Raw genomic sequence first — 27,921 nt, 5'->3', positions numbered from 1 at the left:
ATGCTGAATGGGCGCTGGAGCTAAAGCTGTCATGGAGACGACTGCTACCTTTGCTACATGTCAATGCTATTTCAGCAATGGATCCAATGACTTTAATCAGGTGATAGGGTCAAAAGTGAACGACATTCTATTACCAAGCTACCAAGTACCAGATAAGATCTCGAGGGTACCAGCGCACAGTGTGACAATTCGCTCATCTAGCGGAATTAAATTAATAGTGCTTACACATTATAACTTTTCGAGGATTTTTTTTTTGTTGACTTTATAACAAATATATACAGAATGAAATTAAACAGCAATTTTGTTAATATTTTTTCATATTTTTAACCAATAGAGGTTTAATGGGGGTCATTTTTAGGCAAAAGTTCGATAACTCAGAAGGTTCAAAATTGTAACGGATTCTTGTAGAGGAGTTATATACAAGCATATTTTGTGACGGTAGAGGGGGTCCATCTCCCACCGTTTAAGAGGGAGGGGCAATTTTCAAAAAAAAAATACTTAAAATAAAGAAAAAAATACTTAAAAACGACGGCAACACTCACAGTTATGAATGATACCTTTTTCAAAATCTAACATTTTATACTGAATTCTTATTTTTAAATCAAGTTATTTTAACAAATAGTATTTCAAAGTCAAAATTTTGGGGAAAAAAAGTTAAAAAACACATAGAATACTATTTTTTTAAAGACTGATTATGTCAATACAAAATTGATTGATAAATCCAACTGTCTCAATTGATTCTTTATCAAACACTAAAAATCATATTTGTATATGCCTTCTAGTTTTTGAAAAAATCAAAACACAAGGAAACAACTTTTTTATCAGATTTTAATTTTTTGGGTATTTTCGATAACTTTGGCATTAACACTGCCATTAACAAAAACGGTTTTTGAAATTTAACACATAGAGTTAGTTGGAAGCTTATGGTGTATGAAAACAAAAATTAGATGCCCCTTTAAGTATTCAGTTAGCACTGGTGGTGCAGGAAATTTAATTTTAAATTTAGACACCCAAATATCAAAAATTTGTTTCTTAAAATTTTGAAAATTATTTAAAAAAAAAAACAAAATAAGGACCATTAAAACACCTGTTAATGGCAAAAAAAAATCCACACAAAAAAAACGCTTCAAATAAACATTACAATCCATATAATTTTGTTTTTGATTATTTCTATAGTAGTTATTTTTCTGGAAGGCTAGATCGAAAATGGAAAAAAGATGTATGGGTGTCGCAGTTATGCGCAGCATCTTAAAACGCAAAATGAAAGCTAATATATCAAGCTTTAAAATACATATACATTCTGAATGGAATAATGCGGTATAATTTAAAATTTTCTCCACTTAATGTAAAAATAAACACAAAAAAAACGATTTTTCAACTTCAAAGTAGAATAGCAAAATATTGAACATCATATGAAATGAGATTTTACCTAAATTTATATGCTCTTACATATTTAATAAAAATCATACAAAATTTTCAATAACAAATTAAAAAAACACTTATAAAACCATATTAACCAAAGCACCTTTAAATCTCAATTTTACCTCAAAAAATTGCAAATTCCAACTTTAAAATCAGTTATTTTTTGTTTGCATTATCTCCACACAAAAATTTAATCACACTTACTTAGTACAAGGTATTAGCTTCACATAAAACCGGTTTTTCGATAGTGATTTTTTTAATTAAATTCCGCTAGATGAGCGATTTGTCACACTGTGCAGCGTTTTGGAAAAGATATGACCGATGACAAAACCCTCTTAAAACACTCTTATCGAGAGTATAACAGATAAATATCAGATAAAAACTTTGGACCAATTGTGGTGAAAGATATTAAGCACACTAGTTTCCCTATATCAAAGATTCCAACGTTTACAAAGGACTGTCTAAACTTCTGGCCAGTAACTAACTCAAGAATCACGTACCATAGGTACCTTGAACAAGCATTTCCGACATTCTTCTTAAAGAAGGATTTTAGTTTTTATTAAGTAGATAAAAGGCGCTAGTGGGCTGCTTATACCAACTTTTTATTATTTCAATATTTGGGTTAGTTTATGTTAAACAATAGCCCCGTCTAACTCGAAGAGTAGGTAACCCTGGAATTTTAAAATTCATACCAAAAATTAAATTATCATTTTATAATAATGGGCACGTGAATGCATTACTACACAGACTTTCTTTTATTAAAAAATACTTCACTCACTAAATGATATCAAAATGCTTTTTTCAATATTTACTGTCTACATATATTTTTGCACCTACTAAGCAAATTAAAAGTGTCTAGTCAATCAACTAACATTTGCCAATGTTCTTATTTAAAAAAAAAAAAAACAATTTATTTATTTAACAATAAAATAACTCAAATTTTTGTTTGTTTGCATCGTTATTCTGTTTTTATGGAAAAGTAGTAGATTTTTATAACAAAGTTTATAATAATTTTTGCTTAGTTCACTCGTATACCATCACTCTCACTGATCTAAAGCCTTAATACAGTCAACAACTTTACCTACAAATCAGCTCCTGCTTAAAATGAACAATCTTACCCAAACCCAAAAAACCAACAACATAACTCCTTAAAAAAAAAATATTTAAAATTCGAAACACGTTTAAGGATTTTGAGGGTTTGGGGAAGCTTATACAAAAACGATTTTCTAAGAGTGAGAGTTGAGTATAAAAGTATAACGATGTAAGGAAGAGCTATTGAAAACGATGACTTTTTTCTTCACATTGTATAGCAACAAACTAAACTATATGTGTTGAAATGAGCATACATGTGTCTGTCATGATGTATGCAGGAGGACGAATCTGTAGAAGGTTCATATGTGACTAAATACTCATTTATATTTCTCCAGAGTGTCTCTTATCGGGAAATCTTTTAAATTGAATGTTTAAATCAAATCATGTTTAACATTTGCAAAGAGAGTGATGAAGAGAATTGATAATGGAAAGTACCTAAGTACTTTCTTTTCTTGTCTTTTCCTTTATACAAGTAAAAGTTTAATTTAAGACTTTTGTTAGTTATTCCTTAGTCAGTTGACACACGTTCAGAGTTCACAGGTGATATAAGATTAAAATGCAAGGTAAGTTGTTGATGTTTTTATTGTTCAATGTGAAAAAGGAAACAGTAGCATATGAAGAAAAAAGATTTTAAATACCGTCATTTTGATATAAAAACGTTCAACGAAAGAACAAATGTAAAGAATTTCTAATAAAAGTCAACAGATACTCGATATCTCTATACAGGGTGTTCCGGAATAAGATGAGAAAAACTTAAGGGGTGATTATTGGTTTTATTCTAAGAAAAAAAAGTAGTTGTCCGTAAGGACGATAATTTTACGTGATAAGATAAGAAAACAGGTTGTGTGCTTTTGTTAAAAAAATATCTAAAAATGTAGGTATTTATTTGCCAACTTTCTTGTAAGAAAATTTATAAGATAATAATTCTGATAATGATGTACTTAAACTAAAGAATTAGATTTAAATATTCATATCTGTATGTTTTGTAGAAAAACGGAATAAATTTATGAATCCAATCTTAATTTACAAGAAAAAGCTAAAAAAAAAATACTTTTTTTTTTTCGAATTATTAATTTTTGTAAATGAAAAGCTTCCAAAAAAATTACATCATTAAAAAGTTTAATATTTCTTCTAAACAATAAATTCATACTTAAATTTGTATTATGCGTAAAAATTATGGGTAAACATAATTTATTGAAAACAATCATTTTTGATGAAAAAAGCAAGAAAATCGATCTGTTTTATCTTCTCACACCATTAAATCAATTTTTTCTATGACAATCTAAAATAAATTTTATATTATGTGAAAGCTTATTTTTTCACCTTTCATATGACGCTTCAATCATATTTCTACGATGCCTACAAAAAAAGTCAGAGTTTATTAAAGCCAACCATGTCGAAATTTCAAACTGAGATTACGGTATTTTACACACTGGTGGCTGGTCATGGGCAACAGATCTCCACAGGTGCATTGAGTTATGTCTCAAGTTTTTGATTTAACATTGTGTAGCTTTTAGTGAATCTACCGTTATGTACATATGATATATCAAATGAAAGGTAATACCATTTAAATGCTTAATAAAGTTTAATCAAATTTTAAAATAATAATTTTTTTGCACGTGTATGTGCATGGTTATAACCTATATGCCTTATAAGTTTAAGATTTTTTGAACGCTCCAAAAAATTGATAAAAATAAAAACAACACCCAGATATATATTTTGAAACACAGACACTTAAACAAAAATCCGTAATAGACTCCTGATATTTTTACTTGCGATATAGGTAAACTATATATCAAGTTATGCATTCGTACAAAAAAAAAGTTGAGATAACATTTTTCCATGACATTACGATGGTAGAGAATGCCAAAAAAGTGGGTCCCGGAAGTCCGTCTGTCTGTCTGTCTGTCTGTAAACGAAGCTTCAGCCTAAACGGATGGACCGATTGATGTCAAACTTGGTATGTAACCTTATTTGGCAACTCTCCAGAGGGGTTTTTGGAATTAGTTTTTTTGGACCAAAAATTACGGTACTTGTCATAGACCGATTTTAGTAAAATTACCTATAATATATCGAAAACGGCTCCAACGATTTTGTTTAAAAAATTCAAATGTTTAGCGAAATTATATATAGAGGGCGAGATGTTGTTGTTGTCGGCTAGGATTTTATGATTTCTGAAAATTTTCTGGGGCGAGGATAACACTGAAAGAAACGGATTAGAAACAACGCTGCTTTGCTAAACTCTCTACCACGTTGTATGCTGTCCGAGGACCGCAGTACACGTTGAATAGGCAGTGTAGCAAATGATTTTTTATTCTTCCCTTTGAATGAAAACAATGAATTTAAAGTATTAAAAATTAACAACAGTTTTATTGAATTTAAATCTTAATTCTAGATAGGGTGGTAATCATTACAAATTATTCATTATTATTATTATATAAACCCATGTGGCAACCATGGCAAATAAAAGAAGAAAAAAAAGAGTGAAAAGAAAATGACAGCTAACCAGACAAGCTTTGTGTCTGTGTGGGCGCTTAGTGTAAACTCCGCACCAGGGATGCCATTCTAGCGACTTTGTCGCTAGATCTAGCGACATTTCTTCTAGCCAATAGTGTCAATACTTATCAAGAATAATTTGAGCTAGCTGGAACTGTGATGTCACTTCCCCATTCTAATGCTGAAGCGCATTTTTAGTACGATGAACCTTGTGAAAAATAAAACCAGAAATAAATTGTCAACAAAAACTTTAAATTCTATTATTCTTATTCGAAATCAGCTTAAATTACTTAACAAAAACTGTCATACCTATGAACTACCAGAAATCGTTTTAAAAACAAATGTATTTAAAAATAATGCTGTTGAAGTTCTTGAAACTGAGAATATTGAAGAAATCGATAGTGATCTTTTTGTATGTGATTCAGAATAAATACTAAGTATTTTATTCCAAAAGATTTAAGAATTATCTAGATATCTAAATACCTATTAACAATGAGACTGAATTATTTTTTGTTTTACGTTTATTTGTTTATTGTTACTCTAGCTCTAAGTTTGTTTGTTAAATAACTTTGAATTTATGAAAAAAAAAAAAAAAATAAAGTTATTCAAAAATAAATTTTTGTTGAGCTTTATCTTAAAATTTTTTTCTAGCGACTTTTTGTCTCCAGAATTTCAGCCAATCTAGCGACTTTTAGGGGTTGGCCTAGCGACTTTTCATTTCAGCTTGTGGCAACACTGCTCCGCACACTCCACCAGCCGAGTTGCTTTTGCCGATCAAAAGAAATATGCTGTCCAGATTAGCTTCATTGTGGGCGCTTAGTATAAACTCCGCACACTGTACCAACCGAGATGCAATTTCAGTTGAATGTGTATTGGTGTGGTTGCTCATCCATATGTGGACGCTTGTGAAACGTCGCACAATATGAATGCGCAATAACACCAATACTGGTGAACCCTTTTCAGGTCACTTTGGTGGACGCTATGTGATAACTTCGCACCTCAGATCGCTGAGAAGAATTGAATTTGTTCTGATCGGTGTCGCTCTTTTATACAAATTTCAGAAGAGCTTTTGTAGGATTTGAAAAGCTTTTAGAACATATGTTTTTTATGGGAAAACTGGAAGTGCTTTATAGAAATGTCACAATGCCACTTTGTGTAGGACTAAAATTATTGTTGCCTCTTTGACAATACTTGGTATTAGAAAATTATAGTTTTTATAACATGAGTGAAGGTGAAAAGTAGTAAAGTTGTTTGAATGTATTTCATGAATGATTTATATAAACACAAGTAAAAATATTAATTAAAGTAAAATGAATGATTTATAAATGTTGATTGTAGAAAATAAAGATGGTCGTTACAAATGTTAGTTTAAAGCTAAGGTCTATCTTCTAAAGAAATTTTTTTTTTTTTAAATCATTATTAACGGTACCTGCCATAGAACCGTTTTTTCAAATCCGATTATCTCCGAAACCGCTTATTCGATTACAGCGAAACTTTTTGTGAAGAAGCATTTATATAATTTAAATATATAAGCCAAAAAAAATTTGAAAAAAATAATTTTTGGATTTTTAAAAAAATTTTGAAAATTTTTTTTTGAAAAATCAAATTTTCGAAAACGGGACTTTGAATTTGTTTAAAATTTTGTTTTAAGATGTTGATAAGTGATTTCTACAAAATGGCATACCAACTTTATTTTAAAACTTTTTTTCCAAAAAAATATTTATAAAAAATTAGTTTTTAAAAAAACGGCTCAAACGATTTTGAAAATTTTTTTTCTAAAAATGCATCTTAACATATCAATCAAAACTGCATACTTGTTTTGGAGGGCAATTTAATTTCAGATTTATTTAATTTTTTTAAAAAACGAATTTTATTTTTTTTCCAAATTTTAACAAGTTCGTGCGACCCAGTCGTGCATTTTATTTCATAATCAATTATTGTTCCTATCTTCGTGACCTTTTTTAGATTAAATAAATTTCTTCTGAGACCTATAGCTTGCTCAGAAGAAATTTATTTTTTCATTATCTTTTGAATGGAATTTTCCGAATTGTCAAACAAAATTTCCCCTATCTATAGTCACTACTTTGTCAAAGGTCTACCTCATGTTTTAGTTTTAAAAAACCATTTATAACTTGGTTTTGAAATTTTCTAGAATTTTGTCAATACCTTTCTTAGCCTTACAATAAATTCATCCATATGTTAAAAAAAATTCAACTTTCTACAACGTTGCGTTCTGAAAATAGCCACATTTTTGCAATTTAGTTTTACCCCTATTTACCCTATTCAATAAGGGAATTTTTAAAAAATCCTTCATAATTATTCAATTTTAGATTATTACCTTTCAAATAACCTATTTTTTATCTCCAATAGTTTATTTTTAATTTTGATTTGAAACTTTTGCGGCACTGTTAAAAATTTCAAGTGGAACGGGAGAAAATGGCGTCAATTTTTCCTAGATGCTGCTATGGTTAGTGCATTTTTAGGACGTTATCACGTCAAAAAAGTTCTCTATCTGCAAAATTGAAAACACTTAGCAATGAATTAAGAAAAGTATTATTTTGGTATGCCTTTATGTTGTTAATTTTTAGCCAAAAGATCTTTATTTTTAGGAGAAATGTTGTTCCTTTTAAATGTGTAAAAATCTCTATGATATCTGTTTTGGTTGCTCAGATATTAATTTTTAAAGCTGTTAATTTTTTCTTGGATATGATAATTTTTGACTTTGAGGCCAATTTTTTTCTAGAAATATTTAAATTCAATGCGTAGATTCTACACAAGTGACTTCTTTTTACAAAACCCTTCAATAAATAAATCGTCATAAAAATTTTAACTTTGGTATTTTTGTTTTTTTTTTTTTTATTTTCAGGTGGATTTGAAGTCGGTAAAAAAGACAAATTTTCTCCTGTAAACTAGCAAAAAATTGCAATTGAATTGAGTTTAGTCAAACTGGCTACTGTAACACTGGACTACTGAAATAGAAAAAGAACAAAACTCATCAAAATCTTTTCTGATATTTTTCTTGCTACATGATATTTCTGACCTTAAAATTTTAAGACGAAATTTTTGAGTAAATTTTTGATTTTATATTTTTTTGAAAGAATTTTTCACTGGCACCAGTAAATGCATGTGAGTTGTAAGGAAGTTAAAGATGCATCGTTGCATTGCAAAATATATTTGTCAAAATTTATGAGTTATGACATAAATTCTTCTTTATCATCCTTAAACACCTGGTGTATGTTTTTTTCTGTGATGAGACTCTCAAAAACACGTTCCACTCAGCAAAATTGCGAGTTCCCCAAAAAAAAATACAACTTATCAAAAAAACATGACAAAAAAAAAAAACCAAACAAAAATAATGCAGTATACAGGACAATTCTACTAACTTTGAACCTTTTTATGAGAACCAGGTGGAAAATAAATAAGAAATAACTTACAGCACCCTTCATAGTCAGTTTATGTATAAAAACTAGGGAGTTGGGAACAAGGGCAAGCTTATATGAAATGTGTCCAAAATATAAAATATATGAGGTAAAGTGTTTTGCTTTGTCATACTCTGATGCATCTTTTCGTGCTAGCAGCATGGAGTGGAGCAATTTATAAACCCATCAACTTTGTCCCAATGAAATGACCTCTCGCTCGAGTTGCGGACTTTTCTGCACGAGAGGCAAAGTTTTGTCCTTGTCGTTATTCGTTTTCGTCTTCGTCGACGACGGTCTCGGTTGTCTAAGCTATATTAAGAGAGGTGATGTTGTTGTTTTTTGTTTAGTAAGTACAAGTCATATCCTATTTGAAATGTTTTTTTTTTTTTTTAACCAATATCCTGTTTAAGGATATAAAAGAAGGAAATAAAAATGAGCGAAATGGTTGGTTTTTATATTTTATAGTAATGTTTGTGGGAGGATTTTCTTTTTTTTTTTACAATAACACAAGTCATTGTTTTGTCCACGATACACTGGATATTGTGCTTTTCAAGTAAGTTTTAAATTAACAAGGATTTAGTTTGTCAACTTCAACCTTTCAACTTTTATTCTATTGACTAATCTCTTTATTTGAAAAGAAAATGTCAGAATTTCAAGGTAAAGATTGGATTTAAGTGATTTTTTCTTTTTTTAAATTGATGAGAATATAATATGCAGGCAAAATATTAGCTATTTCGTTTTCTAGAAACTGCTCTTAAAGACTTTGACGGATTATTGAAAAAATTAGTCAGAATTTCCAAAAAAAAACAACACTTTTTTTTTAATTTTCGAAAATATCTCCAAAATTCAAGTTAACATTTATTTTAAAGTAAACAATTATTGTATTTTTACCAAATTTTCCAATAACTTTAACAATAAATAAAAAAAAAAAATGATCATAACAGCTTAGCACCAATGAAATTTAGCCTTAAGGGGGGGTTTCCATAGCATTTTAATGGAAGACGGTTGACTAATTGTTGTATAACTTTTGCAGTTTATAAGATAATCTTATGAAACGTACTTTTTTGAAAAGGTAATAAACGTACAAATATTTTTGCATCATTTAAATTTTAGAAACATTTCTTGTGCGATTTTTATAAGGGTCGAAAATGATTCTTTTCCTGCAAATTTAGATTGAATCAGAATTTTGGTTGGGGCACCGTTGTTTATAAACTTTTTATTTATTTTTTTTTTGTTTTATAATGATCAAATGTGTTTTCATGCAGTACGCGAAACAGATTTTTTTTTTTTTTTTTTTTATTAGAAAAAAAGCTTCGTTAATTTGTTGTAATTTCATGTTTTTTACTCACTCTTCTTAGAATAACTTTACCGTTTATTAGTGTTTTTAGATGAAACAAAAAGAAAACAATAAAGGGAAATTAGGAGAATCCAATAAAATTTCTAAAATTTAATTTGAAGTTAGTTTGAACGGTTAATTTGAAGGAAAGGTGTCAAAATGCACTTTTTTAGCATTTTGGTCGTGGGGCAAAGCGTGATTATTTTTGAAAATGTTTTTGTATTTTTTAATGAGAAGTTAATAAAGTTGTTCATGCAACCCGTTTGCCAAAAAAAAATATTTTTTTTTATTTACACACTAAAAATTTGATTTTAATAAACCAATATTTGCATTCTGTTTTTGAGGAAGGGGCAGTCAAAGCATCCACAATTTATTTTTATTATTTTTTTTCATTATATTTCAAATCAGTTTCAAAAAAAATATATATATTTTTGCTCACAGTATTTTTAATATAAATTGTTGAAAAAGTGTCTATTTTAGCTTTTTTTACTTTGAAAATTCCATTGATCACGCACACATGCAAATTTAGTTCAAAAGAATGCCACGCATAAGCTGGCGCTGATGAACTCTTTTTTTCTGTTCTTTTCTATTTATTGAAAAAAAACTTGGTCTTGCGCTCTCATTTTCTCGTTATATTTTGTTTTTGTTTTTTGTGTTTACATAATATGTACTTTTTTTTTTTTGTTTCCTATTTCCTCACTCAGGCAGGCAGAAATCATTCATGAAATTATGAAGATGCTGCAGAGAGTAGGTAGATAGTAGATATTTTTTGCAAGATCATTATCTTTTGTTTTCAAAAAGGGTTGTTTTGTTCTTGTTGACTCTTGGGTTTTTTTCTAACAATTCATTTCGTGTTTATAATATCGCACCCGCGGTTGCGAGTTGACACTTTTGGGTTTTTTTTTTTTTTGGTGTCAGCGAAATTCTTTGCATTGTGTAATATTCACATCGCTCGTGCGGGGATATAGGTAAAGGATTAGATATGTGGTATGCATTTGTTTGTGTGTAAAAATGTGTATTGACATTTGACATGTGCTTGTGCACAATGATTGATTTCTATATTTAGGTTGATTTCTGGGTTGTATTGTTTATTATACTACACTCGCGCGTGCGTGCGGGGTTATATAATATAAATATATCGTTTTGTTTTTCATTGACTTTGTTTATATGTTGCGGATTCGGTTTTTTTTTGTAGGTTTGTAGGTATAATAGTTATATTTTCGCGGGGGAATGTGTAAAGGGTTATATAAGTGTATTTGTGGTTAGAATGCACCTGATGGTATTTATAGAAATAGTTTTGAATAGGTGAAGATGCTCAGTATGTTTCCTTAGCAAAAACAAAGTTTTTAAAATTACACCTACTGAGGAAACAAGCAAAAAAGTAGCTAATGCCTATCTGAATTTATAAATAAAATATCAGTTTGAAAAAATAGATCATTTTTTTTTTTCAAAGTGTTGAGCTTGAAAATTATTTTTGAAAACTTCCCTAAACTTTGATTACATAGTTGAAAAATTAATTTCAAGGTTTAAAAAAAAGTAACTTATAAGTTACACTGGTCAACAAGCTTTTTGCCACAAGAACCAAAATATACTTTTTTAAAGGTTTTTGAGTTGCTGAACTCGAATGCGCAATCAGAAAAATGCTATTGGCAACAAATTTGTTTATAATGAATTACCCCACATAAAAACAGAAGCTAGAAAAGAGCCAAAATGACGTTTTTCAGCATTTTATAACGGTTATATCTCAAAAACGGAGGCCAATCAAATTTTTTTTGACTTCAGATTCGAGTTCAGCATATCAAAAACCTATAGAAAAGTATATTTTGGTTCTTGTGGCAAAAAAAAAGTTCAATTTTGTTGACCAGTGTTATTAATGCTGCCTTATTTTTGTTTCCTAATAATGTAGGTATAGGTAAATAAAAAACAAAATCGATTCAACTGAGTTCATTGCATTGGTGACTCTAAAAAAATCTTTATTAAAAAGGTGTTGAAAGTAAATTGGATTGATATCGAGTCCATCCTCAAACAACATATAGATAAGAACCTAAACATTCTATATATTGTAAGTAAATACATTTCCATGTCAGCCGGCACGCGCGTGTGCGAGATAAAAAATTGCTCAACGAAGAACAACTGAAAAGTGAGCAAGAACCTGAAAACCAATCCTTCTGCGCATCTACTCATATTTTTAAACAAACTACACAAAGGATACTGTCAAGTATATTATATCAATGCACCCATATAACACATCCTCTACCTGCTTCTCCGCTGAACAACTATAATTATTATTATAATGCAAAAAATTTCTCTGATACACAAAAAACTCAAATGCCATCCACAACAGCAACATGGAAACAAGTTTTCATTTCAAAAATAAATAGGTATACACTCCAGAAATCTTTCATGAAAATATTGAATTTCAAACCAGTTTTCGTCCACAAACACCATATCCATATAAAGATCTATGTAGTATACCTACATCCATTTGCATGTCACCCCGCACGCGTGAGTGCGATGGCGATCTCACAAAGAGACAATGAATGAAAACCATAACCAACATCCTGAGAGTAAAAAACCAGAGAATTCGATGGCGAGAGAGCGAAACACATTCACTAATACACACAAATGCTTTTACATGAGATTTGACTTTGCTGAAAAAGGGAACCCAGTCTTAAACCAAAATCGAGCGAGTTCATAATTTCATTTTTTCACTATTAAAATAGAACAACGAAAGCCACGCAAATTAAGCAAACTGATAAATTGTTTGCTTTTTTATTAGATTATTAATTTTTTTTAAGAACAATTGACAAGTGTTAAACGTTATATGGGGCTCATAGCATATTTTGCTTAATATGCAAAATATCAGAATCAAATATTTACAGACAATTGGTATTAATTTGGTTAAGTATTATAGACAAACAAAAAATTTTACCCCAAAAAATAGATAACACTTGTTCACGCGTCGCCATCAGTGATAAAATTTTAGTTCAAATTTTTCTTACATGCGGTTATGCAAAGCTAGGGTTACCAAATAGTATGTTTCGTATGTTTGACAGGGTGTTTCAAAACTTTTTTTTTAAATTTATTTTTTAAATTTTTTATTATTAGGCCTTTATTATAAAAAAAAATCGGGAAACCGACGAAATTATGAATACCAGAGTTATGCGTGACAGAGTTACGCGCGTCAAAGTTACGAAAAACCGAAGTTACAAGAAATCGAAGTTATGAAAGACAGAAGTAACGAAAAACCAGAGTTATGAACAACAAAGCTTTGAAACGTGGTTTTTAAGTTGGCAACCATTGAGGGGAACGATATACTTGAGGAACCTACCAAAAAGCTAGAGCGTGTAGTTTGAGTCGAAGCAAAAATTGTATTCGACGGGTGTCTATTCCCCTCCGTTTAGCCGGGAGGAAGGATTTTCTAAAAAAAATGACTTAATTTGGAAAAAAAATTATTTAAAATCAACGGTTACACCAAAAATAACGTACCGTACGTTTTTGTAAATCCAAAAGCTATATCTTCAAATATGTTTTTATATAAAGCTATTTAATTGTTTAGTTTTTGAAAAATTAGTTTTTAAAATCAAAATTTTGAAAAAAAGTGAAAAAATAAATTTCTAACTTATTTCTTTCAAAATTTAATGTAATTAAGTACTGATTTAGCCCTGATTTTTCAATCGTCAGTTAGACTATTCGAAGAATAAATAATGTCAATATAAAAAAAAATTTTATTCCTAGAAATAAGCTCTATCTGAGGTTTATCTGACTTTTGAAAAATTGGCCCTTAAATTACATAATTAAATGTTCTTATTGATTTTTAAACAAAAACTAAAACTGGATTCAAAAAATTCTTGTCGTTTTCGATAAATTAAAAAAAAACAAATTTTTTTTTTTCAAAAACTGTTCCATTAAACAGGTTTATTTAAAAACAAGATACAAGAACAAGTCTTTGGCTTTACAAAAAAGTACAATACGATATTATTGGTGTATCCGTTGATTTTTAATAAATTTTTTTCCAAATTAAGTCATTTTTTTAGAAAATCCCCCTCCCGGCTAAAGGGAGGAAATAGACACCCATGTCCCATACAATTTTTTTCTTGCCTTGACTCAACCTATAAGCTCTAGCTTTTTGGTACGTTCCTCCCGTATATCGTTCCTCTCGATGGTTGCCAACCCAAAAACCACGTTTCATAGCTTTGTTGTTCATAACTCTGGTTTTTCATAACTTTGGTTTTTCGAAACTTTGGTCTCTCATAACTTCCGTTTTTCGTAACTTAAGTTTTTCGTAACTATGACGCGCATAACTCTGGTATTCATAACTCCGTTACCATTTCGAAAAAATCTACCTAATTTTATTCTATCACCTTCAAATCCATGGTTTTTATATGACAACCTATATAAATTTTATATCATCTTAAAGCTTATTGTCTTAGCTCAAAATATATATATATCGATCAAGTCTATGAGACATCTACAAAAAGAGCTAGAATTTTTTAAACTCGATGAAATTTCATCAAAAAAAGCAAAAAAAAACATTTATTTTTATGTTCTCATGCTATTAATTCAATTTTTTTGTTTGGCAACCTATAAAAAACTTTATACCATGTGAAAGTTTATTGTTTCACTTTGTATAATGATGCAAACATCTTATTTCAAAGATGTCTACAAGAGAAGTTCAAAGTCAACCATGTCGAATTTCCAGACTGAGATTACGGTACTTCCTACACTGGTAGCTAGTCATCGTTAACAGATCTCCACAGGTGTTTTGAGGTATGTTTCAATTTTTTTCAATTTTAGATTGTGTAACTTGTAGAGCACGTACCGTTATGTGTGATATATCAAATAAAAGGTTATGTTATCAGCATGCGTATTAAAGTTAAATCAAATTTGTATGTGCACTAGATCAAAAGATATAACGTGTGTTGGAAAAGAACATCTTTTTGCCGGATGAATATGAAATTAATTGAAATTTTGTACAATTATAATTTATTTAATTACCTATCTAAAAATAGGAGAAAAGACTGCTTTATAAATTCTTATATAACTTAAAAAATGTAGTTGTTTCTTATGTGTTTTTGTATAAAATAAACATAATTAGAATTTAGTTTTAAAACAGTAATTTTATTAAAACTTCAAAAAAATCCTAAAAAATGCTTTTTTCTTCAAATACATGCACGTTTTCTAAGTAAAGGGTTTAGTCAAATTAAATTTAAATTAGATCAAGGACTTTAATGGCTTTTTTTTATTAAAAAAAAAAAAATATGAATTAAAAACAGCTTTCCAAAAATTATAAAATTTGTAATACATATTGAAAAATAAAAAATTAATGGAATTAATTTAAAAGCTTTAATAAAAAGAAATATATAATTTTTGAACAAGGTTTTAAGATTTTTCACGCAAAAATTTTTCTGAAAAAAAATTTCTTCCAGATTTGCTTACAAATATTTCCATTATCCAGAAAAACATGATTATTGAAACGGATTAAAAAAAAAAAAAATTGGTCCATTATGTGTCTGTTCAGAGTAAAGATATTGTAAGCACGCTAAGTTGTTATCCGTCTGATTAAAATGTAGGACAATTAGTCATTTAAAATTAATAAAAACGCTGAAGCAGGAGGTCTTACTGATAAAACCACCAATAACAACAATAAACACAAAAAACACAATCTTAAAAACTGCGAATGGCAGCAAAATTATCAAAACTGATTTTTCGAATAATTCCCCAAGTAGCAATTAGCTAGGTAGTACAATTATTCTTATATCTTCTTGGCCCACTTAGGATTGAATTTCAAGTCTTCGTAAAATCACATAATGACAAGGTATGAAGGGATGATTTTATTATTGGTCCACTTAATGCCGGTACTATGGGTAAATATCCTTCTTACAAAGTATCTACCATACCCATAATCGAGCTTAAAGAAAGTCATATATGTAAGTTAGAAAATGGTATACATAAAGAATGTTTGATCCATTTTTTTTTTTTTTTTTTTGTAGAACTACCAAAAAAGCCTTAAGCCCTACTTTTTGGCGACTTTCAAAAGGAAGACGTATTCAATTCCTCTGTATTTTTTTTTTTTCATGTTCGCTACCTCATAACTTTGGACTAAGTGAACCAATTTTGTTAATTCTTTTTGTATTGGAAAGCTGGTGGTCTCATTTCAATTTCGTTCAGTTTTGTCTATAAAAACTGTGAGAAAAACCATAAAACCCAGTTTTGATCCATTGATGTCGATTTTGTTTTTTTTGATATACCTACCTAAATAATTACCTATAAAATTTTAACGCAAATGGATGTCAAAAATTGAAGTCAGAATTTTTTTGCAGTGTCTCTTTTGACTAGATTAAGACCTTATCTTAAAAAAAAAAAATCTGACGCAATTCCTATATCAAATTACAAAGACTTTTTCGAGTCAAATATCGTTGTTGGATTAGACAGATTGTTATATAAAATATTTATTTAGTTATAGCCAAATTACGTTAGACGAAGAACACAAAATTGAAAATTTTTGCCAACATGTTGCGTAAATATTTTTGGTTTAACCCATTCTATAGATTATGGTTAAAAAGTCAACAATATTCTCGAAATAAAAAGGTTTTATTTGCTCTTGTGTCGAACTATTATTTATTTGGAACACAGTTGTTTCGAAATCAAACAAACCCTCATTCTCGATTTTCGACTATAAAAGATCAAATTTCGATCAGAAAAAATCAGAAGTAGTCAAGATGTTGCGCCTTATCGTTGCCTTGAGTGTTGTTTGCCTAGTAGCCGGTTTAGATTCCGCCGAAAATCTAAACAACACTGACCGTGTTGTCAATGGCAGAGGTGCTACTGCTCTAGAATTTCCATACCAAGTATCGATCGAGCAAGATGGCAATCATTTCTGTGGAGGCAGTATTGTAAATCCTTCCTTCATTCTGACAGCTGCTCATTGCTTATACGATCTCGTCGGAACAAATACACTTCATAAAGTGGCCGTTCGTGCTGGTACTTCTACACGTCAATCAGGTGGTATTATGAAGAGAGCTGAATTCGCCGCAGTCCATCCTCAATATCAACCAAGGACATTTATTTGCGATGTGGCGGTGCTCAAAATATTGGGACAATTTATTTATAGTGCTGTTATTAAACCTGTCGAATTGGCCATATTGTCTTATCCTACTGGAATTAGTGTAACACTGAGTGGATGGGGCAAGACTCACGATAAGATCACAGAACTTCCATATCAGATGCAATCGGTAGAACTTTCACTTTTCTCAACTTCAGATTGTTCTTCTCCAAGATTCATGTATGGAAATGATGTTAGAGGACCAATGTTATGTGCAGCTGGACATGGAACTGGTTCATGCCAAGGAGATTCTGGTGGCCCACTTGTTGTTTCTGGTACCAATACACAGGTCGGAATTGTATCGTTTGGAAAGGAATGCGCACATCCTGGCTACCCTGGAGTTTATACCAAAGTTTCCGATCCCGCTATAATGGGTTTCATTCGGACTTATGTTAAATAAATAAATTTCAATGGAATTAAATTGATATAAACTTGAATGATTTGTTTTTTTTATTTAAAAAGTTTTTTTTTTCAATTTTTCTTTTTTAGTATACAAATTTGTTATCAACTTTTGTATCATTGTTTAAAGGTTTTTTGTGTTCTTTTTTGAGTGGGAGGTTTCAGTGTTAGTTACAGTGTCAGTGTCAGTGTCAGTGTCAGTGTCAGTGTCAGTGTCAGTGTCAGTGTCAGTGTCAGTGTCAGTGTCAGTGTCAGTGTCAGTGTCAGTGTCAGTGTCAGTGTCAGTGTCAGTGTCAGTGTCAGTGTCAGTGTCAGTGTCAGTGTCAGTGTCAGTGTCAGTGTCAGTGTCAGTGTCAGTGTCAGTGTCAGTGTCAGTGTCAGTGTCAGTGTCAGTGTCAGTGTCAGTGTCAGTGTCAGTGTCAGTGTGTCAGTGTCAGTGTCAGTGTCAGTGTCAGTGTCAGTGTCAGTGTCAGTGTCAGTGTCAGTGTCAGTGTCAGTGTCAGTGTCAGTGTGTCAGTGTCAGTGTCAGTGTCAGTGGCACTTGTTTTATTTAATAGGGTTGCCACACATAATAACACATTGTAAAAGTGGTAACCCTATTTAAACACCTTTCCGATAAAGAAAACAATAAAAAAAAACTTACACAAATTTACTGTACCTATTCGCTGAAATTTGCCTACAACTGAGGTTAAAAAAAATCCAATATAAATTACTGTTAAAAAGTTTTTGAATTATTATTTTTAAGTGGATTCCATGTTTTTCGTTAAAAATATATAAAAAAAATAAATTTAACGAGAAGCCAACATAAAAAATTCCATAAATACTTGATTTACAGTGAAAAGACAAACGAAACACCTCTGATGAATGATGAAACAAAGAGTTCAGAAATACGACACAGAGAAAGTACTTTGAATGTTGTAGCTTTTGGTCAGTGGCAGCAAAAAAAAAAAAAGCGAGAAATAAATATAAAATGTATTAATTTTTTTTTGTGAATTATTTTCATTTTTAATTTTGGCAGAGGATAAAAATAATAAAAATTAAATCCAATATCGAACTCCTTTGTGGTATTCGGATGCGGATGTTATTTTTTTTTTTCTTTACATTCGATGTGTATTTTTTTTAAATTTAGTTCTTTATTTCAATGCTATGACAACTGGCCACAGGCAAGGCTAATTGACAGTCCATTCCATTCTGTGTTGGAATGCATTTTTTGTTAAAATTTAACTGGAAGGTAAAATACAGTAGATCTTTTGATTGAAAAATTAAATTAAAATTGATTTTTTAGGAAAAAAGAACTGGATGTGAATTATAAGTGAATGTTAAAACTATAAAATATTCATAACTTGGTTAGCAAAGGATTCCGTTTTAAGAATAAAGGTAAATTGGAAAAGTGCTATTTTTTTTGTGCTATTACCTAATCGGGGAAGTTAGTTTTATGGACCTGATTTCGAAAAATAAAAATTTTCAGCACCCAAAATCTAAAAGTCGGTATTTTTGAATTTCTGGTTTTCCTAGTGAAAATATGTGATTTCATGTTTAAATTAAGGTTTCGTTTCTTGTTCCAGATGACCTAAATTTGTGTTTATTTTAAAATTATTGTTATTCCCTTATCTCATTATCAAAATATTCAACCATTTAGGGCAAAACTGTTGAATAAAACTTGTTTAAAAATCTCAAAAGCAATAAAATCCGAAATTCAGAAAGCAATAAAATAGTGACTTCACTGTTTTTGAAATTCCAAAATAAAAAATGGATAATTTTAGCATTTTAAAAGGTTTTCAAAATTAAAGTATAAAATTTTGCAAAGTAAATTACTATTAAAAATTTCAAAATTTTCATAACTTCTTGAGTTTTGGTTTTTGTTGCTAGATTTTTGAGATTTTATAATCAACAAAATCCTGAAAATTTAGAATCTTTAAAGTTTCCATTTTTTTTAATCTTGCGAAGTTTTAATATTCATAGAAATCTAGGAAATATAGGTTTTTAGGAATTTCACAATTTTTAAACTAACAGCGAAAAGTGAATTTTAAATAAAAATCTTATTTTGGAAAATCATAAAATTTCAAAATTTCGGAAATCCCAAAAATCTAAAAGTTTGATTTTTAAGAATTTTCGGAATTTTTTAATGTCGGAATCTTTAAATGTCAAAACTGCAAGGCTTAAAAATAAAAAAAAAATCCAAAAAAATAAAAATAATTATTTTTTTAATCCAAAATTTTAAAAATTTATTTGACCAAAAAAACTTTCAACTCCGAAATTCAGGAATCCCAATACAGATTGTATGAAATTTCACAATAACAATCGTCTTGTTATTTTTTTGAATTTTGCTAAGAATCTTCAAATTTTTTAAATCTAAAATATTCCCAAATTCAAACATTTGAAAAAGAAACATTTCGGGTATTCTGAAATTACAATTTTAATAACAAAGGCCACAAAATAAGGAGGCAATACTTCTGACCGGCCTTTCTATCGTTATGTAGGTACTTCGATAAGCTGAATAAAATTCTGAAGTAAAGCCTTAACATTTTGAATAATTGCAAAAAAAATTCCAAACTTTATAGCGATTTTTCAGACGTCGAAATACATAAAAATGGCAACTTTTCCATTTTTCTTTTTTTGAACACGGTATTCTGTATTTCAGAATTTTGAATTATACCTTTTTGACATATGAAAAATTAAAAAATATTAAATTTCAGGTTTTAAATTTTTGTTTAACCTTTAAATTCAGCAATACCAGGCTTTTATTTTTCTTAATAGGTTTATTCGTTGTGAGCTCTAGGGCACTCTGGGTCGCTCCGAATTCGTTGTCAAGCGTTTTTTGTAGCTCTCTTTTTAACTAGAGTTATTATTTCCTCTGTGTTCGATGTTCGCTCTATACGCACCCTGAACAACTCTGGGTATTTTGTCAGAGCGGAGGAATTCAGAGTTATCAAAATCAAATCAGCTGTTGTCATTTAAGAAAAAATAAAATGCACGACTGGGTTCGCACGTACTTGCTCTTGTAATTCAAAGTATGGTTATCTTAAATAGCTATTGGAAATTTAAGATTTTGTTAAGTGTGGAGAAAAAAAAAACCAAAACAAAATTGCAAGTTAAAAAAATTAAAATTAAAATTTTTTTTCAAAAACTTAAAAAAAATTTTTTTCAAAAACTTTTTAAATTTTTTTTTTATTTTTGACACTTCAAAATTATGTCTGTAAATTTTGAATAAAATTAACTCATGTTTTTATGAAATATATGAATTTAAAAAATATGTTAATTTTTGAAAAACGGCAACGTCATATTTCCGTTCTCCGTTCTAAAAACGCAGTTTTGTAAGAATCAATGGGAGTATTGCCTACACCAAATTTAATCAAAATCGTTAGAGCCGTTTTCGAGAAATTTGCAATACCTCGAAAACTTTATATGGGAGATATGCGTTTAAAAGGAGATATTAGAAAAATAAAAAAAAACAGGTCTAGGGAATTACGTAAAAATCGTGTGTACCAAGTTTCAAGCAAATCCGTCCATCCGTTTAGGCCCTAGCTCGATGTACAGATGGACGCACAGACGCACATACGCACAGACGCACAGACCGACGGACGGCATTACGAAAACCACTTTTTTGATCTTCTCCATCATCGTAATGTCGGTATCGATTAAAACCTCGAATTTTTTTTTCTACACGAAACCAATACTTGCCCTATAGAGCAAGTAAAAAATTGTTTGAAGTGCGAAAAGTGATTTGTCGTTTGTGGATACAAAATTTGTGTGGTAAATATGAGATTTTTTACGAAATTCATGAAATAAGAAACTAAATAGAGAAAAAAATGCCAAAACAGAAATCAGCTGATTAAACTAATGCTCTGAGGTGTTCGGTGTAAAATAAAACCCGAGAAACTCTGGTTTTTTTTTGACAATATTGACATGACTCAGAGTGCTCTGGAGCGGAAAAACAACGAACAAACCTAATAATAGAGTTCCCGAAACTCTGAAAGTCCTTTCTATACCCATTACCAAAATTTATGTCGAAATATATTTTATTTATTACTCAAAAATCTAACACTTTGAAAACATGGATTTTTAATTTGAAGATTCAACGATTTTTTAAAATTTAATTAGGACTTACTTGTTTTTCAGATAGAAGGTTTCGTGAATCGTCAGAAAGTCTGAAAATTCAACCGAAAGTCTGGAATTTTATGAGTTTTTGGTTTCATTTAAAATCTTTAAACTGAAAGTTCAAAATTTTTAAAACCCAGAAATTAAAAATTTTGGGGTTTCAAAATTTTAAGATTTAAATATTCTTGTGATGTAAAATTTTTTAAAATATAATTATTAAAAAACAAAAACAGTCTATAAGTCCGCAAGAGTTTTCTAAAACATCTATTTTATTAACTTGCATTTTGTGGATTTCAGCTTCCAAATATTCTTGCAATCAATTTTCATTCATTTGAAAAAATTAAAATTTTGCATCAATTTTTTTGCAATAAGATCCACTGTAGACAGCTGAAAGAAAGACATACCTTTTTCAAGATTATTAACGCTCCATTTGCTTATTGTTTTTTGTGCTCTGGACCAAATCGATTCTGATCCCGAACATCTGACAGCTATGTGTCATCTTTCCTCTTGCTTCTCGTTTTTTTTTGGTAAACAATAAATACTACGCCCAATAAAGAAGTGAGCAAACGCAAAGTCAAACAAGAAAAATGCAAACAACAAACCCATAGCCAGCTGTCATAGACGACGACGACGACGCACGGCGAGCGCTATAGTGAATCGACACAATTGAAATTGAAAATTGTTTACCTTGAGCAATGAGCCGTTAGCCGAAAGCCGAAACACTATGGCAATCTGTAATCTGCGCCAGCTTGAGAGCGCCACCATCATCATCATCGCCTCGATGGTGCCTCCTCCATCACACACCATCACCACAGAGCCCTCAAGGACCTTATATTTTACTATAGCAACTCTCGATTTGAATTCCCCAAACCTCACAGATCGTTAAATCCGAAATTAAGAAACTCGCTGGAGTGCTTCGGAATACCTTGCTTTTGTCTAGCCTCGTGCATGCCGCCACCTCCAAGCTCAGGGAATTTCGTGTCCCAGTTGATTGGGTACCGGGTATTGCACCAGAGACCATTCCTCATCAATAATAAATGTGTCACTTTGCCGGAATCATTCGCATTACAATGCGGTACTGATGTACCTACAAAACTGGGTAGGGGGTTAAGAAGGGTGGAAGATGGCTGCCATAGAGCATTAAGGGAAATCAACAAAACTGTTTCGCTTCCTCTCGGTTCGGTTCTTCATCGTCGTCGTCGTGCAACACGATGGGGAACAGAAAATGGCAACGAAAATAACAAACGGCGAAGTAGAAAGTGGAAGGACAGTGTAAAAATAGATTGGCTAAGTGCTCAACTCACGAACACGAATATATACGAGCACCATCAGCGCACACCTCCTCTTTTCCCTCAACGGCAAGCAAGGCCCGGCAGCGGTGGAGCGGTGTGTAGCACGCGGCCCCACAGAGGCTGTTAGCCTAGACAAATTTGCGGATGCACTGCCACATTGAGTCCTTGGCAATGACGGACGACGAACGGGCCGGGGGGTTGCAAAGTGAGGTGATGAAGAAACGGTACGATTTCGGGCGCACGATATTCGGATAGTATCTGTGAGCTGGTGCTGCGGTTTGATTGTGTGGTCGGGAAACAGCGAAATGCACGATATGCCTCGAAAACCACAAGCATACACGATACACGCCGATGTGCAACTTTTGGTTCGGTACAAGTGCGGTGGTGGCAGCTTCTCAAAACTTGCCATGCTCATTTGTGTCAGCCCAGAAGACATTCTCGTCGGTCGGGCTGAATGTACGAGGGGTGGCTGATGTGCATATGGCATTTCTTACCCCCACACCACCTATCTGAGGTGACAGCACATTTTAGTGTTGTTGTACAAGTCTTATAGGAGTATTATATGAGCTTCATTTAAAAGTAAAATACGATTTTTGCTTCTTTAATTGTTGTCAGTCAATTAAAATGTGGATTATTGTGATTAAGCGATGAAAGGTAAAACAGAGGTAATGTCGAGGGGAAAAATCTACTACATTCGATTGAGAGGGGTCAACAGGTTCGAGTTCGATAACATCTGTAGTGTCTTGAGATACTTACGACTTTAACATGTAATTATTTCAAATTGGTTTCCGTCTTAAGATCTATGTAATTAGAATTACTGTGAGAGTGAGAACAGAACTTTGTGTGATGTTTGTTGTTAAACGGGTTCTAATTTGTTTGTTTATTGCTTGCCAATGAAAATATTGTTAATGACTTTGTAAATTATTTTGGAAACAGGGTGAAGCAATAAAGTTGGGTTAATTTATAAAATTAACTATAAACAAATTAAAGATTAATGAAGTTGAATACTAGGTGCCTTAAAAAGGGCGAAGTAAATATTTCAAGAATGAAAAGTAAAAGTAATAACCGCATCAAGCTATAAAATAACATTTAGCGTGACAACTTTTCATTTCACAGCTTTTTTTTTATTGCGAAACAAATTGATTGACAAAGAACAATGTCATGTCACATTCACTCTTGTTTATATAGGTATAGTTGGTTTCGTTTTTCTTTGCGATGCGAATCAAATTAAAAATGTAAGTACGAAGAAAATGATTGCGTGGAATGTATTTCGAATCGATTTTATGGGTGTCTTAAAATAGAAATATTGGACGTAGAAAAAAAGTGTATCTAATTGTTTTGATTTAAAATAAATTGATAAAACGAGTAATGCATATAAAAGCTTGGAATAATTTTGAAATTTTATGAAAATTATATAGGTAACAAAGCAAAAATCGTGCAGACTGCGTTATTATCTATTTTCAATTATAGGGGTTATTTCAAGGTATACCATTATATTTAAAGTTCCGGAAGCAAGGATGTAAACTTTAGACAAGATAAGAGGCTCTTTGTTAGCCTTTTTTTAATTTTTTTTTAATATTTTGAAAACATAGCACAATACATATTATGATTACCAAAAAAGTCTGCATCAGTTTTATTTGAAAACCGAAACCTATAGAAACTTAGGTATATATTTTATAAATTTTTCCTAAGTGTAAGTGTTAAATATACCAATTTAGAGTTATATTTAACACTTACAACACTTTGGGCTCTAGGTATTAATTTTTTAGATAACGTAGGTATCACTTTAATTTTTGTCTCCAACATTTTAAATTTTGGTCAAAAGTGGTTTATCGAATAAAAGTGGTTATCAAATAAAAATAAAATGCACGACTGGGTCGCACAAACTTGCTCTTAGATTTCAAGTTGCTTAAATTTTTAAGACTTTTTTTTTATAGAAATTTGGGAAATGTAGGTAGGTATAAAAAAACAAACAAAAAAAAAATAAAATTCGTTTTTCAAAAAAATAAAACAACATCTGAAATTAAATCATAATACAAATCAAGTATGCAGTTTTGATTGATATATTAACATGCATTTTTAGAAAAAAAAATTTTTTTCTTAATCGTTTTTTAAAAAACTAATTTTTTTATAAATAATTTTTTGGAAAAAAAGTTTTTAAATAAAATTTGTATGCCATTTTCTAGAAATCACTAATCATTTAAAAAAAATTCAATGTCACTTTTTTGAAAATTTGATTTTTCAAAAAAAAAAAAAAAAAAATTTCACAATTTTTTTAAAAATCCAAAAATTATTTTTTTTTTAATTTTATTTTTAGCTTATATTAAAATTATATAAATGCTTCTTCACAAAAAGTTTCGTTGAAATCAAACAAGAAGTTTCGGAGAAAATCGGAAAAACTGTTGTATGGCAGGTATCGTTAATAATTATGTTCAAAAAAATAAATGTTTTCATTAAAAGAAAAACCTTGTCTTAAAACTTACACATGAAATTTTTAAACAAAATCGTTGGAGCCGTTTTTGAGCAATTTCAACTTTACTAAAATCGGTATATGAGAAGTACCTTTATTTTTGGTCCAAAAAAAGTAATTCCAAAAACCCCTCTGGAGAGTCCCCAAAAAATGCTACATACCAAGTTTAGACTGCAGCTCCTTAAACAGTCAGACAGACAAACTGACAGACAGACAGACGGACTTCCGGGACCCACTTTTTTGGCATTATCTACCATCGTAATGTCATGGAAAAATGTTATCTCAACTTTTTTTTTGTACGAATGCATAATTTGATATATAGTTACTATTATAGTACCTATATCGCAAGTAATAATATTCGAATGGGAAACCTATCGTACCTATATAAAAATTATTCGAATGAAAAAAACTAGATATCGTATAAAAAAAACCAGTGAAAAAACTATAGAATAAATAAAACTATTCGAATGAAAAAACTATTGAAAATTGTTACTAAATGAATGAATGAATGATTTAAAACTATCGAATGAATGAATATTTTACAACTATCGATAGTTTGATAGTTTTTATTCGATAGTTTCCATCACTAGTATAAGCTACAGAAAAACGTAATACGCAATTTTTGGATTATCATATTTCTTTTAAAAGAAGCAGTTAACTTTTATTTGCTTAATGCTTTCATTAAAGATAAATATTTTTTTTTTAATTTCTTTAAAGTAATTGCAGTTTCTTGCAATAAGCTCCAAAAACCTTGTGCTAGCAAAATAATTTTAGGTACCTCTGTTGATTATTATTTTTTCTACAAGTAGTTTCAAAAGTCTTTCTACATAAAAGCTTTCGTTTAGAAGATATATGTCGTTTTTTAGAATGGTCAATGTTGTTTAAAAAAAAGCGAAAATTTTTAGCTCCAATTCAAAATTCAGTCCAAAGTTAAGCCGAGTTAAATTTTTTTTTAAGGATTGAGCAAATTTGTGCACTGCTATAAAAAAAAACTTTACTAACGTTGTAGTTATATTACATGAAACCATGTATTATTAGCATTTTTTGGGCACATGAAATTTTGGTAACTCATTCGTTATAGTCGGTAACAATTTTATCATTTGTGCGAATATAAAATATAATGGTTGCTAAAACTTTTTCAAAAAAAATGTACAATAGGGGGAAGTGGTCACCCTTCGTACAGTTTTTACTTATTTATTTTTAGTTATTTATTTACTCACTCCAGCTTCGAGAAAATGGACTTTATTTGTAATATGTATATTATTACACTTTACAAAAAAATTTGACACTTCTAAGTCAAAGGCTTAAATAGTTATAGCCATTTTACTGGGATTAGATTTTTGTACGAATCCTCCCCACCCGTGGGGTACCTTCGTACAGCACATGGGGTACATTCGTACAGGATATTTAAAACGTTAATTTGACTAACTTTTGATTTGTCAAATGCCAAATTTGAGTTTTAAAACATTTAATTACTTATTAATTTATTAATTAATTGAACTTGACTCAGAAAAAAACAAAAACAAATAAAAAACTCAATTTTTCACGATTCGACGATTCTGAAACAAATTATTATTTACATATATAAAAATACCAACCTTAATTTACTATAGAATGCGAAAAACTTATTATAGAGGTTTAAATTTCATTTCAATAAAACTGTAACTCCGTGTTTTGATTGTTATCTGCTCAAGAAAATTTACTGGCGGGCATACGTATGCGTACGAATGTGCCCCATGTTTGACTGTACGAATGCTCCCCAAGCTGTACATAATGCAGAAAAATCGATTTTTGAAAAAAATGTACTGAGATTTTGCAATATTTATAATTAAAACACAAATTTAACACTTTAAACAACAATTCTTCATTACTGTTTAGCCAAAAACATACTTAACTTAAACACAACATGACATCAAATGTACATAAAAAAATTACTCAGAGCACTAAAAAACTCTAAAAGTCTTGTGGCGACCGAATCCGTTGCACTTAGGATTCAAAATTTATCTAGCAGCTCGGCGCCTACTATGTCTTTGCACACTAGTAAGCACGTGTTTGAATACCGTTTAGTTTTTGTTTTAAGCTCACTGTACGAAGGGTGACCGTGTACGAAGGGTGACCACTTCCCCCTACCTAATATTTTAAGAATGGCATACACATCGACAAAAAAATCCGTTTCTAAAGTTTGTTTTAAAGGGGACACTGTGGCGTATGTGTAACATTTTCTATATTATAAATAAATGTTAATCGGCTCCTCCAAAAACACAAATCAAAATGTGTTTAAACATTCTTAAGTTTATTTTAAGTAACCAATTTTTTATATATGTACGTAACTTACATACTTCAATGATCAGCTCATAACCAAATTATTAAGAACCAATTTACTCACCTGAAAAAAAAAGAGAAAAATTAGAATTAAATAATTGCAAAACACATGTTGTCTACAAATAAATTTTACAATAGGACAGGATTTATACACATACAAAATTTCAACTTTATTTGATTAAGATCCAATCAGTTAACTTGCATGGTTGACTTTACCAAGCACATGTCTATTAAACATTGATTTACTGCCAATCACTTATTTTATTTTTTTTTTTGCACGCAAAAAAAAACATGATACCAATAAATAACAACAGCTTCAATGCGATAGCGTGAAACATAATACAAAAGTGTGTATGAAGCAGAAAACTCAATATAATATTTGAAAAAAAAAAAAAATTGGCTAAAGTTAAAAACCTGTAAAGCCATCTATTATATTCCAGAAACCTATATATTTTCGTGTTGAACACATG

At 30.3% G+C, this 27,921-nt stretch overlaps 2 protein-coding genes across 5 annotated transcripts in view; one reads left to right on the top strand and one right to left on the bottom strand.

Annotated features, from left to right (window-relative positions):
• The window catches only part of LOC129915568 (octopamine receptor beta-2R), a 390,029-nt gene that overhangs the window by 164,760 nt on the left and 197,348 nt on the right, over positions 1-27,921 (bottom strand). The window lies entirely within an intron of this gene.
• LOC129913249 (trypsin delta-like) lies at positions 16,375-17,270 on the top strand. The gene has a single exon (XM_055991829.1). It carries the CDS (start codon positions 16,488-16,490, stop codon positions 17,268-17,270), a length of 783 nt encoding a protein of 260 aa, XP_055847804.1. The 5' UTR covers positions 16,375-16,487.

Source organism: Episyrphus balteatus, chromosome 3 (assembly GCF_945859705.1).
Source record: "Episyrphus balteatus chromosome 3, idEpiBalt1.1, whole genome shotgun sequence".
Lineage (NCBI taxonomy): Eukaryota > Metazoa > Arthropoda > Insecta > Diptera > Syrphidae > Episyrphus > Episyrphus balteatus.
Note: the sequence above shows the minus strand (reverse complement) of the source record. Positions and strands in the feature narration are given on the sequence as shown.